Source organism: Scyliorhinus canicula, chromosome 6 (genome assembly GCF_902713615.1).
Source record: "Scyliorhinus canicula chromosome 6, sScyCan1.1, whole genome shotgun sequence".
NCBI classification, from domain to species: domain Eukaryota; kingdom Metazoa; phylum Chordata; class Chondrichthyes; order Carcharhiniformes; family Scyliorhinidae; genus Scyliorhinus; species Scyliorhinus canicula.
This window is the reverse complement of record NC_052151.1, coordinates 27,315,897-27,329,366: the sequence shown is the minus strand read 5'-3', so window position 1 is coordinate 27,329,366 and position 13,470 is coordinate 27,315,897. Positions and strand designations below refer to the sequence as shown.

Below are 13,470 nucleotides of genomic sequence, written 5' to 3'. Positions count from 1 at the left end.
AGATTACCCTAAACACCTCCTTCCAATAATCCTCCAGTTTTGGACAGGACCAAAACATATGCACTTGGTTTGTGCCCCCCCCCCCCCCCCCCCCCGCAACCTTCACATGCTTCTTCTACCCCCTCAAAGAGCCGGCTCAACCTTCACATGCTTCTTCTACCCCCTCAAAGAGCCGGCTCAACCTTCACATGCTTCTTCTACCCCCTCAAAGAGCCGGCTCAACCTTCACATGCTTCTTCTACCCCCTCAAAGAGCCGGCTCAACCTTGCCCTTGTAAGGTGCGCTCTATACACCACCTTCAGCTGTATCAGCCCTAACCTCGCACACAAGGTGGAGGCGTTCACCCTCCGGAGCACCTCACGGAACCCCTCCTCCATACCCTCTCCCAACTCTTCCTCCCACTTTGCCTTGATCCCATCTAGCGGCGGCTTCTCCTCCTCCAAAATTGGCGTAAACCGCCAATACTACCCCTTTCTCCAGTCCACTGTCGTTAGCACCTCCCCCAGCAATGTGGAAACCAGCTCTACTGGGAAGTTCTGTATCTCCTTTCTGGCAAAGTCTCAAACCTGCATTAACCTAAATATTTCCCCCTGCTCCAGCCCATACTTCACTCCCAGCTCCTTCAATCCCGCAAAACGACCCCCAAGAAACAAATCTTTTAGCCTCCGAATTCCTTTCTTCTCCCATCTCCGAAAATTTCCACCCCACTTCCCTGGCTCAAATCTATGGTTCCCTCGAATTGGCATTTCCCTTGACCCTGCCCCCAACTCGAAGTGCTGTCGAAACTGCCTCCAAATTCTCAATGAAGCTATTACTACCGGACACCCTCAGTATTTCCCCAGGGCCATCGGGAGCGGCGCTGTCGCTAGCGCCGTCAATCCCAACCCCCTACCCAAACTCTCCTCTATTCTGACCCACTGGGAATCAACCCCTCTGACCCAGCTCCATACCTTCTCCATATTCGCCACCCAGTAGTAATAAAGCAGGTCCGGAAGACCCAAACTCCCGGCCTGCCTTCCCCCCTGTAACAGCACCTTCCTCAGTCTGGCCACCTTCCCTCCCCATATGAACGAGGTAATCATTCCTTCAGTCTCTCTAAAAAAAGCCTTTGGCAGGAAAATCGGCAGGCATTGAAAAATAAACAGAAATTGTGGCAACATATTAATTTTAACGCCTGTACCCGACCCGCCAGTGACAGAGGGAGACCATCCCACCTTGCCAGATCAACTTTCACCCCCCTCACCAAACTAGAAATGTTGTACCTACGGAGCCCCCCCCCCCCCCCCCCCCCCCCCCCGCCAATCTCGAGCAACCTGCACCCCCAGGTATCTAAAGTGAGTCCCTGCCTTACGGAATGGCAGCACCCCCACCCCTGCCTCCACCTCCGGCCGACACACCACAAAATATTCACTCTTGTCTAGATTTAATTTGTACTATGAGAAAGACCCAAACACCCAAAGCAGCTCCAGTATTCCCCCTATTGACACACTTGGTCCCGACACATAATAACAAGTCATCGGCATATAAGGAAACCCTCTGCTCTGTACTCCCCCCCGCACTATCCCTTTCCATACCCCGAACTTCTTCATGTGATGGCCAATGGCTCAATCGTGAGTGCAAACAGCAGGGGGTATAAAGGACTTCCCTGCCTAGCCCCACTGTGGAGAGGAAAGTATTCTGAGCTGATGATATTTGTGCTGACACTGGCCCTCGGCTCCTTATATAATAGCTTTACCCAGTCCACAAATCTGGGTCCAATTCCAAACCGCTCTAGAACTGCCATCAAGTACCCCCATTCGACCCGGTCAAACGCATTCTCGGCGTCCAATTCCACAACCACCTCTGTTTCCTTCCCCTCCGCCGGTAACATAACCACGTTCGATACCCTCCTAATGTTCGAAAAGAGCTGCCTCCCTCTCACAAACCCCCGCCTTCCATTTTTAAAGGCTTTTGTAGTCAGCCTGACTGTGAAAATCGAGGTGGTGGCATGGGGTGGTTGGGACCACAGCACAGTTTAACTCAATCTTTACTGAAGATCTAGACAAGGGACATAGACAGAGAGGAGGGTTCAATAATTACTTTCAAAAGACAATTGGTGACATAATTGAAGGTGGAAAATTGCAGGGCTGTGGGAAAAGGGGAGGCCTGCAGGAATAATTACATAGCTCTTTCACAGTGTTTGAACAGATAAGATGGGCCAAGTGGCCACCTTCTGTGCTATATTATTCCATGGTTTCTAACGGTGGGGCCTGCCAGCTGTTTTCTAAGCATTAGGATCAGGAAGTATTCAGAATAGACATCCAAATCGGAATTCATAGGGCGGTATTCTCCGCTCCCGATAAAAATCGGGATGGCCGTCGTGAAATTGGCCGAGGTTCACAACGGCCTCGGGGCCCGCTCCCCACACCTAATTCCCCCCACCCGGGGGGCTAGGAACGGGCCTCCATCTTTCCCGGCCTTGTCGCGCCGGAAATGACGCGCAAAACGGCGCATTTGCCGGCTTCAACCCGTGCATGCGCGGATGACTTCATCGCGCAGACGGCGCGAACCGCGCATGCGCGGTGGCCGTCTTTCTCCCCAGCCGCCCGGCAACACGTGGCAGCTTGATCTTGCCGGGCGGCAGAGGGGAAAGAGTGCGTCCGTTTTGGACGCTGGCCCGACGATCGGTGGGCACCGATCGCGGGCCTGTCCTCCCACGATATGTGGGGAGCGGAGAATTCCACCCATAGAATTTACAGTGCAGAAGGAGGCCATTCGACCCATCGAGTCTGCACCGGTCCTTGGAAAGAGCATCTTACCTAAGCCCACACCTCCACCTTATCCCCATAACCCAGTAACACCACCCAACCTTTATAGACACTAAGGGTAATTTAGCATGGCCAATCCACCTAACCTGCACGTCTTTGGACTGTGGGAGGAAACCGAAGCACCCGGAGGAAACCCAGGCACACACGGGAGAACGTGCAGACTCTGCACTGATAGTGACCCTAGCGAGAATCCAATCTGGGACCCTTGCGCTGTGAAGCCACAGTGTTAACGACTGTGCGACCATGCTGCCATTTGGTCCACATCAGGTAACATTTTGGATTTGGGAACGGTCTGCCGTTCACTGGCGGTGGGATTCTCGACTCCCGTTCCTGTCAATGGGATTTCCCAATAAAGTCACCCCACGCTGCTGGGAAACCCGCGGGAAGGGTTCACTATTCGCGGGAATAAAGAATTCTGGCCAACATCGTTTGATGTTATGCTCAGTCTGCAGCCCTCTAGGTGGCAGTACTGAACAGCAGAAAGCACAGGCTGGATTCTCCCAAAATCAGAACTCCACACCATCGTAAAAATGGTGGGGCCGGATTCTCCCATTCGGCAGCAGAGTGTCCACGCCATCGGAAACGCCGTCGCGTTTCATGACGGCGTGAATGAGCCGCTGGTAGTACCGATTCTGGCCCCTACAGGGGGCCAGCACAGCGCTGGAGCGGTTCACGCCGCTCCAGCATCCCGTTCCGGCGCGAACTGTGCGCCGCGCCAACCTGCGCATACGCGGTGGCCTACCTCAATGTGCCGGCCCCGACACAATATGGCGCGGGAGTTCGGGGGCCGGCGCGTAAGAAAATAGGCCCGGGGAGTGAGAGGCTAGCTCGCCAATCGGTGAGCCCCGATCGCAGGCCAGGCCCCATTGGCGGCACACCCCGAGTTTGCAGCCCTCCTCGCCCCCTCACAGGCGGCCCCCCCAACCCTGTGACCAGAGTTCCCGCTGGCTGTGACCAGGTGAGGATGGCGTCGGCGGGACTCTGCCTTTTTAGAGCGGCCGCTCGGCCCATCTGCCCTGGAGAATCAGCGGCCCGGCCGTGTAGAGCGACCCGCGACTGGCTCTGCGCCAAACACACCGGTGCCATTGCCGCCGATTCTCCGCGCCGGCCGAAGGGCGGCGTGGCGTGGTTGCGGGGATTCTCCGGCCCGGTGAGGGGCTGGGAGAATCCCGTCCCCCGGAAATTTACTCCTGAAATTCTTAGGAAAAAGATAAACGAATTCTAAGCCCTGCAGGGGGCTAGCAGGGACTGGAGTGAATCTCACAGTTTTTGCTGTAGATATGGGCCCCTGCACTTCCGGGTCAGAGGCCGCGCATGCGCACTGCGGCGACCCCCAGCGGCTGCGCCGTGCCCCATGGTGGACTAGGACCGCGGTGCCAGACCAAAAAAATAAATCCCCCGATCGGCTGCGCGCCCGAGCCTGAAACCCTGCACATCTAATCCCCGTCCGCAGCCGCCGCGCCAGCATCCCGACCGGCAATAGGTGGTTAGTTCCACGCCGTCGGGAACCCGGCCGATGGGGAGTGGAGGTTTGGCCAGCGGGCCTCTGGAAATGGGGCCCTGGCCGTGCGGCATACTCCGCGGTGACGGCGATTTCCGGAGCCCGGAGAATCGCCGGACCAGCGCCGGGCCCGATTACGGCGTCAAACTGATTCTTTACCCCAGTGCCCGCCGTGATTATGGGGTCAGGCTGCGGAGAATCCAGCCCCACATTCCTACATCTCACAACAATACTCACTGAACTGTTCTTCATGAGCTCAATCAGGGTGTGAGTTTGTTTCGGCATATCGCTGTAGAAAGGAGAAAGAACAGTTATAAAATTACCGTTTAAAATGCATCGCTTTTCAATGTATATTCTGGGTGACCTTGACGTCTACTGCAACAAGGAATGTCAAGGCTGGAATTTTAAACTGTAAATTTAAACATTGATTTAAAAATTCTCATCCTTGTTTTCAAATCCTCCCTGGCTTAATTCCTCCCTATCTCTGTAAGCCCTCCAGATCTCAGTCCTCTAAAATACCTGAACTGAACTCATTCTGGTGTTTTGCGGATTCATACATATGAACATACATACAAACAGATGAATTCGGAGCAAAGGTAGGCCATTCAGCCCCTCGAGCCTGTTCCATCATTTAACAAGATCATGGCTGATCTGATTGTGACCTCAACCCTATATTTGTGCCTACTCCCATATCCTAACACCTCCTTGCTCTGCCTTGAAAATACTTGATGCGACCATCAATTCACTCGAGACAAGATTAGAAGTGAACCGTGGCTTTAATCAACTTAGAACAGTGCCTGCCTGCGACTGATCCAATACTGAGAACCGCCTACAAATCGACTGTTCTTTATATCTCCCTTCAAGGGGAGGAGCCATGGGCAGAGCCCATACATGCCCCAACATGTTCCCCTATGGATAATGCCATACAATGGCCCATAGGAGAAGCCCACAAGGGCAACAGCATAGCACAGATACAAATACAAGGGCAACAGCACAGATACAAATACACTGGTGGATTATTGGCATAATACATTCAAAGATTCTGCTTCCACTGCCTTTTGAGGAAGAGAGTTCCAGACCTTCAAAGAAAAGAATTCTCCTCATCTCCATCTTAAATGGGCCACCCCTTATTTTCGAACATTGGCCCCTCGTTCCAGATTGTCCCACACGAGCAAACATCCTCTCCACATCCACCCTGTCAATACCCCTCAGGATCTTATACTTTTCAATCCAGTCACCTCTGACTCTTCTAAACTCCAGGGGATACAAACCTCGTTTGTCTAATCTGTAATTTTAATCACTCCACTGAGCCTTCACCTGACAGGACGTATGCTCTGGAAAGCCCTCCCAACAACCCCTCGACCTCTCACTTTGCTTTCCTTCTTTAAGACTGTGCTTTGACCAATCTTTTAGTCCCAATACCTCCTTAGGCGAGTTGGTTTCAGATTGTTCTCGATAACTCTCCTACGAAGCACCATGAGACGCTGTGCTACATTCTCAAGGCGCTATATCAATGCAAATTGTTGCTTAAACTCCATGGCCCTTTGATAGCACTCTCGGCGCATCACTGGCAGGAGTTCTCTGAAATGGTTGAAATTGAAGCTGGAGGATATGTGCCCTATATCCCAGCCTCGCCCTGCACCTTTAAATGGGCTGCGAAGAGTTGGGACCCCTGCTGCCTCAAACAAAGCCAGTTGTGCAGGAGAGTGTGTGGCTATAGACAGCGGGCTCCAAGGTTGTGAGTTCCCAAATGTCCTGACTGCTTTGCCCTGATCTAAGGGAAGATACACTGGCATTGGAGGCCGTCCAGCAAAGGTTCACTCAGTTGATCCCGGGTACGGAGGTATTTTCTTATGAGGAGAGGTTGAGTAGATTGGGCCTGTACCCATTAGAGTTTAGAAGAATGAGAGGCGATCTTTAATCAGTCAAGGAATGAAGGGTTGTGGGGATATGGCGGGAAAGTGGAGTTCAGAATTAACGCAGCAGATCAGTCATAATCTCACGGAATGAAGCAGACTTGATGGGCCAAATGGCCTCCTTCTGTTCCTATGTGTTATGGTCTTATGGTGTACAAACATCTGCAGGAAAGTGGGTTTCGAGCTTATTAGGGGCTCAAGACCTGCAGCAAGAAAGTACCTGAAAAACTCTTGGCCTTCTTCTGTTCCAATGGGATGCTGAACCCCCATTTTAATGGGCATGTTGGATCCAGTTCGAACCTTAGAACCACAGAATCCCTACAGTGCAGAAGGAGGCCATTCAGCCCATCGAGTCTGCATTGGCCCTCTGAAAAAATACCCTACCTAGGCTCATGCCTCCTCCCTATCCCCATAGCCCCACCTGACCTGCACATCTTTGGATACTAAGGGGCAATTTAGCATGGCCAACCCACCTAATCTGCATGTCTTTGGTCTGTGGGAGGAAACCGGAGCACCCGGAGGAAACCCACGCAGACACAGGGAGAACGTGCAGATTCCGCACAGACAGTCACCCGAGGCTGGAATTGAACTCGGGTCCCGGTACAGTGAGGCAGCAGTGCTGACCACTATGTCGCTCAGTTGGACTGGGCCTTGGCCAGCTGTCGGTTCTTGAAGGGATGCTGCAGATTGCTCGAGAATGAGGCAGAGACCTAAAATGTTGTGTCCTGAAACTGCGGCTTTGAGCCAATGTGGTGAACACAACGTCTGCTTAATCCCCATTGTCAGCCCAAGTTCAAACCACCCAATGAGTACTCACTTGGCCTTTGCACCTGGGACAGCCACATTAAATTTACTATTCCATTTTCCCACTCCAGTGGAACAGCCATGGAGATTTGGATTAAACTTCTTCAATACATCTGAAAAAGGTAAAAAAAAAGATCAAATCAGATGTGGACATCGCTGCATTTGTTACATAGATACATATAGATACATACAAGATAGGAGCAGGAAGAGGCCTTTTGGCCCTTCGTGCCTGCTCCGCCATTCATCACGATCGTCCAACTCAATAGCCTAATCCTGCTTTCTCCCCATAACCTTTGATCCCATTCTCCCCAAGTGCTATATCAAGCCGTCTCTTGAATATATTCAAAGTTTTAGCATCAACTACGTCCTGTGGTAATGAATTCCACAGGCAACACTACTCTTTGGGTGAAGAAATGTCTCCTTATATCTGTCTGAAATGGTTTACCCTGAATCCTCAGACTGTGACCCCTGGTCTGGACACACCCAACATTGGGAACATCTTCCCTTTATCTACCCTGTCTAGTCCCATTAAAATTTTATAGGTCTCTATGAGATCCCCCCACATTCTTCTGAACTCCAGCGAGAACAATCCCAACCTAGTCAATCTCTCCTCATATGACAGTCCCACCATCCCTGGAATCAGTCTGGTAACCCTTCGCTGCACTCCCTCGAGAGCAAGAACATCCTTCCTCAGAGAAGGAGACCAAAATTGCACTCGAGGTGTAGCCTCACCAAGGCCCTGTATAATTGCAGCAACACATCTCTGCTTCTATACTCGAAACCTCTTTGAATGAAGGCCAACATACCATTAGCCTTCTTTACCTCCTGCTGCACCTGCATGGTTACCTTCAGCGAATGGTGCACAAGGACACCCAGGTCCCGCTGCACACTCCCCTCTCCCAATTTACAACCATTCAGGTAGTAATCTGCCTTCCTCCTTTTGCTTCCAAAGTTATCGCACTTTTCCAAATTATACTGCATTATATATTTGTTGCCCATCCTTAATTGCCCTTGAACAAATGGCTTGGCACACCAGAGGGCAGTTCCCTGTGGGTCTGGAGTCACATGTAGGCCAGACCTGGTAAGGATGACAGATTTCCTCCACTAAAGGATATTAATAAACCAAATGGGTGTTTACAACAATCGGCAGTGTTTTCTTGGTCATCTTTACCGGCACCAGTGTTCCAATTCTACACAATTAATTGAACTTAAATTCCACCAGCTGCTGTAGTGGGATTTGAACTCTTGCACGCTGAAACATTAGCCAATGTCAGTGACATTACCACTAAGCCAACGTCTCCCCAGTTTTAGCCTGTTTGTTATAACTCTTCAGCCACCATTGTCTGCAGGCCCTGAGGATGTTAACTGGGCAAAATGGAGGCCCATTTTCTGCACATCAGAAAATAATGGAGGACTCCAGGAGTTAACGTCTCAAGGAACTTTACAGCCAACTATGTACTTTCTACACCACTGTGGCACCATGGAGATTTGACCGCCTTTGCAAAAAAAAACAATCGCAACGAGAGATCCAAGCTAAAGACTTACTCGGCAAAGTAGTCACAATCTCAAGTGATTTGTCACCACCAATGCTACAAAAAAAAAAGAGAAATGAATTAACATTGGTGTTAGACTATTGAGTTGTGATAATTGAGTCATTTGAAGCTGAATCTAAACAGGTTGGTTTATTTGAATTTAAAACTAATTTCACTTGTATTTGAAAGGGCTCATGTGAGCCTATGTGAGGCATAGGCTGCCTCACTCCTTGACGTTTGAGTTTAATGTGAATTTGTTGTAACGGATCCTTTACAGATACTTACCTCCAGGAAACACCTTGATATTGAGTTTGCAATTGAAGTATATTCTTTGCCTTGGCTCCATACGCAACCTAAACATGGAAAACAAATAAGATTCTCCAACAACTATGACTTTGCGTACATTGCCTGAGCTAAACCTTCAAGCAAACGTGATATACTCTTCAATCTAGAGGAAATATTGTGCAGCAACGCTAAGGCGGATGTTCTAACTTTCTCTAAGCTTCAGACTGCATGACTGAGAAAAAGGACCCCTTGCCAGCAAACCAGCCAAGAACAATGGGCAGTGGTAATCAGTGAGACTACGCTCATAGGGAATTGGGTTGGGTTGACATTGTTCAAATGAGCTTCATGTAAGAGCTGACAGGTAAATGGAAACCAGCATTCTGCCGGTTCAGACTGGGTTTCAGTCCGGGTTTCAGAGATGAAGGCAAATTGTGCTCACCGACCTACTTTCAGTTTCTCATTCAATATCGGTACAGGCTTGGAGGGCCGAATGGCCTGTTCCTGTGCTGTATTGTTCTTTGTTCTTTAATACCAATGCAGTTTAAAAAAAATAACTTATGGGATGTGGGCGGCATGACTGCAACCAGTGGAGGGTTTTCTCATTGATTCCCATTGACTCCATATTAGCTTGTGCTCCTTAATGCCATACTCAGTCAAATGCTGCCTTGACGTCAAGGGCAGTCACTCTCACCTCACCTCTGGCATTCAGCTCTATTGTCCATGTTTGAACCAAGGCTGTAATGAGGTCAGGAGCTGAGTGACCCTGGCGGAACCCAAACTGAGCGTCCATGAGCAGGTTATTGCTGAGTAAATGCCCCTTGTTAGCACTGTTGATGACTCCTTCCATCACTTTGCTGATGATGGAGAGTAGATTGACAGGGCAGAAATTGGCTGGGTTGGATTTGTCCTGTTTCTTGTGTACAGGACACACCTGGGCAATTTTCCACATTGCCGGGTAGATGCCAGTGTTGTAGCTGTACTGGAACAGCTTGGCTAAGGGTGCAGCAAAGTTTTGGAGCTCAAGTCTTCAGTACTATTGCCGGAATATTGTCAGGACCCATAGCCTTAGCAGTATCCAGTTTCTGAAGCCATTTCTTGACATAATATGAGGTGAATCGAATTGGCTGACAACTGACATCTGTGATGCTGGGGTCCTTTATAGGAGACTGAGATGGATCATCCACTTGGCACTTCTGGCTCAAGATTATTGCGAATGCCTCAGCCTTGTCTTTTGCACAGATGTGCTGGGCTCCTCCATCATTGAGGATGGGGATATTTGTGGAGTCTCCTCCGCCAGAGAATTGTTTAAATGTCCAGGACTGCAGAGCTTAGATATGATGCGTTCGCTGTGGAATCACTTTGCCTCTTCATTCACCTGAGGAAGGAGCAGTGCTCCAAAAGCTAGTGTTTGAAACAAACATTTTGGACTTTAACCTGGTGTTGTAAGACTTCTTACTGTACAGGTACGGGGGTAGATCCCTGCCTGCTGGCTCCACCCAGTAGGCGGGGTATAATATGTGTAATAAAGCCTCGATTACATTCTACTCTCGTCTCGTCATAATTGATAGTGCATGAAGTAGCTATGTTGTAGCTTCACCAGGTTGACACCTCATTTTTCGGTATGCCTGCTGTTGCTCCTGGCAAGCACTCTTTATTGACCAATATTGATCCCCTGGCTTGGTGGTGATGGTAGAATGGGGGATATGCTGGGCCATGAAGTTGCAGGTTGTGGTTGATTACAATTCTGCTGCTGCTGATGGCCCACAGCGCCTCATGGAAGCCCAGTCTTGAGTTAGAACATAGAACAGTACAGCACAGTACAGGCCCTTCAGCCCACAATCTTGTGCCGACCATTTATCCTAATTTAAGATCAATCTAACCTACACCCCTTCAATTTACTGCTGTCCATGTGCCTGTCTAAGAGTCGCTTAAATGTCCATAATGACTCTGACTCCACCACCTCTGCTGGCAGCGCATTCCACACACCCACCACTCTATGTGTAAAGAACCTACCTCTGACATCTCCCCTATACCTTCCTTCAATCACCTTAAAATTATGTCCCATCCTGACAGCCATTTCCGCCCTGGGGAAAAGTCTCTGACTATTTACTCTATCCATGCCTCTCATCACCTTGTACACCTCTATCAAGTCACCTTTCTGCCTTCTTCGCTCCAGTGAGAAAAGCCCTAGCTCCCTCAATCTTTCTTCATAAGACATGCCCACCAGTCCAGGCAGCATCCTGGTAAATCTCCTCTGCACCCTCTCCAAAGCATCCACATCCTTCCTATAATGAGGCGACCAGAACTCGACACAATATTCCAAGTGTGGTCTAACTAGGGTTTTAGTTGCTAGATCTATTCGAGGGTCTATTCCATTTAGCATGGCGGTAGTGCCACACAACATGATGGAGGGTATTCTCAATGTGAAGACTTTGTCTCCACAAAGACTGTGCAGTGGTCACCCCTACCGATGCTATCATGGACAGATGCATCTGCAGCAGGCAGGTTGGTGAGGATGAGGTCAAGTATGATTTTTCCACTTGTTGGTTCCCACACCACCTGCTGCAGTTCCAGTACAGCAGCTATGTCCTTTGGGACCCAGCCAGCTCGGCCTGTGGTGGTACTCCTGTGCCACCCTTGTCCAGATGCTCAGCATCTTACTGGGACTGAGCTGAGACCTGGCATTCAGCAGATGTCCGACCGCTGACTCCCTTGGACGTTCCTGCCTCCACCTGATGTGCATCAGTAACTGTGTGGTGCTCACCAGAATGTGCCCCAGAGGTGTGTGCCTCTGTGCTGGTGGAGGGTGTGGGTGATAGCTGTAATGCCTCAATGTTGGTCTCTTGGGTGGGGTGCGGTGGGGGGGGAATGATTTTGGATGGCCCAGCCCCATTAGATGGGAGTGAGTGGTGACGGAGAATTTAAAAGCAGCTCCCCCTTGTTAGCGGTGAGACACTGAGGGGTAAGTCTGGCGAAACAGTAGGTGAGACAGCCAGTCATGATGAGCAACTCGTGGGAGCTGATTTCTGACACTAGGTGCCGTTAAATAAAGTGCCGTTAAATCAAAAAACACCCCACCAATCGTGCCCAAAATGACACATCAAAATTTTTCCGTTGAATCATGCCCTGTATCTCCTAATATATCATTCTTTCCCTCAGCTTCCATTATGACTAGGCCCCTGCAAAATGTTTGGAGATGTTTCTCTCCCTAATGGTGCTAGACAAAGGAAAGTTGATATTATAGGCTCGATAGCGTGGCTGAGAATCCTGTTCGATTTGCTACAACAACTTTCATTCCTACAGTGCTTTTAATGTAGGAAAAATGTCCCAAGGCATTAATTAGGTGGATCTTAAACAAAACTGTGGAGAGCCCAATGACCCAGTCAGCTGTCAAATCTCTGTGACTAGAGCAGAGAAACAATTAATTCATATTTCACAAAATAAATACGGAGAAGGTCATACAGTTCAAATGAGGTTAGTATTGAGAGTAACCTATAAACCCCATGACAGATGCACCCTATAGCTCTTCAATTGTTGTAAGTTTTTTTCTTTTTGCCCTGACTTGGGACTTTGCAAAATCTATACTTACAGTTAAAGAGTCTCCCATTGCTGCAATGATTTTGATGTCAGTAGGTCGAAGCCTGTGAACTGCAGGACAAGACCAGAGGCAGAAATAAACGAACTGGTGTGGAAAAACAAAACCGAAGATTTCAACTCGCAATTACTTTTTTAATTTGCCACTGTTTTCACACGTGTGGAAGCAGCAGGCTGAAAAGTACAAGACGGTGACATGCAGTAATTAACATGATGCTGACAAAGACTACTTAAAAGCAAAGACTGGAATTATTTTCACTTATTTCAGACTTTGCAGCATCTACTGTTTTCATGATCATCAGTGTCCAAGGAACAAATAATTATGTGCAATAAAATGAGGCTCTGCATGGCTTTATTAGCTTCAGTGTTATTAGTAGTGCTTGGTGAACCCATCTCAACCCCTTGATTATATTCCAGATTGAAGCCTAACCCTAACCCCCCCAATGGTGTGTTTCGCAGCCACAGAGACGGCCCGTCAATGGCCGATGGCTGTCAACAGAGACAGCAGGGTATCTTGTTATAGGCAACCCCCTGCCCCAGGAAACCTGTAGTGGGGGCGGGGGGGGTTCACTGTCAGCGAGACCAGAAAATCCCGCCGGCAAGAATGGTCAGGAAATTCTGGCCATGCCTTCAGTCCTTGCCTCAAACGCCAGACCCTTACCACTCAACTGGCCCACCTCCTAGGCTACTGCCTCAAATTGGACCAACTCAGAACCTACTTGGTACCAAGATCCAAAATCCAACTCCTCTCTATCACAATAAGGGGTGATTTTGAGTCCACGTTAGCCTTCAGTGGAAAGGGTGCAAACCTAATTTCGATATATTTAAATCTTAGTTAAGGGCTTCCCAGTCACATAATCCCGTGATGCTTGTCCGTGTGGGGAGTGGGGGAGAGGGACGTTTATTTGCAGCGATGATCGTGGCGCACTTTAAAGATGGCACTCTGATCTCTGTGGAGCCGGCCTTGCTAGTTTTATTGGATCCGGCCCCATCAGAGTAGTGGCAAAAATCGGCCCTCAGACTCTTTGTGA

At 49.4% G+C, this 13,470-nt stretch overlaps 1 protein-coding gene across 2 annotated transcripts in view; it reads right to left on the bottom strand.

The window, feature by feature from the left end:
- Positions 1-13,470, bottom strand: part of plb1 (phospholipase B1) — a 94,559-nt gene that overhangs the window by 29,407 nt on the left and 51,682 nt on the right. For both annotated transcript variants that reach the window (XR_005460907.1, XM_038799067.1), the window contains exons 17-21: positions 12,435-12,493; positions 8,846-8,913; positions 8,574-8,617; positions 7,042-7,141; positions 4,546-4,597 (exon numbers count right to left, since the gene is read on the bottom strand). Coding sequence is in view for 1 of the 2 variants with exons in the window: in XM_038799067.1 (XP_038654995.1) it covers positions 4,546-4,597; positions 7,042-7,141; positions 8,574-8,617; positions 8,846-8,913; positions 12,435-12,493 (323 nt within the window). In the remaining variant the exon portion in view is untranslated. The remainder of the gene's footprint in view (positions 1-4,545; positions 4,598-7,041; positions 7,142-8,573; positions 8,618-8,845; positions 8,914-12,434; positions 12,494-13,470) is intronic.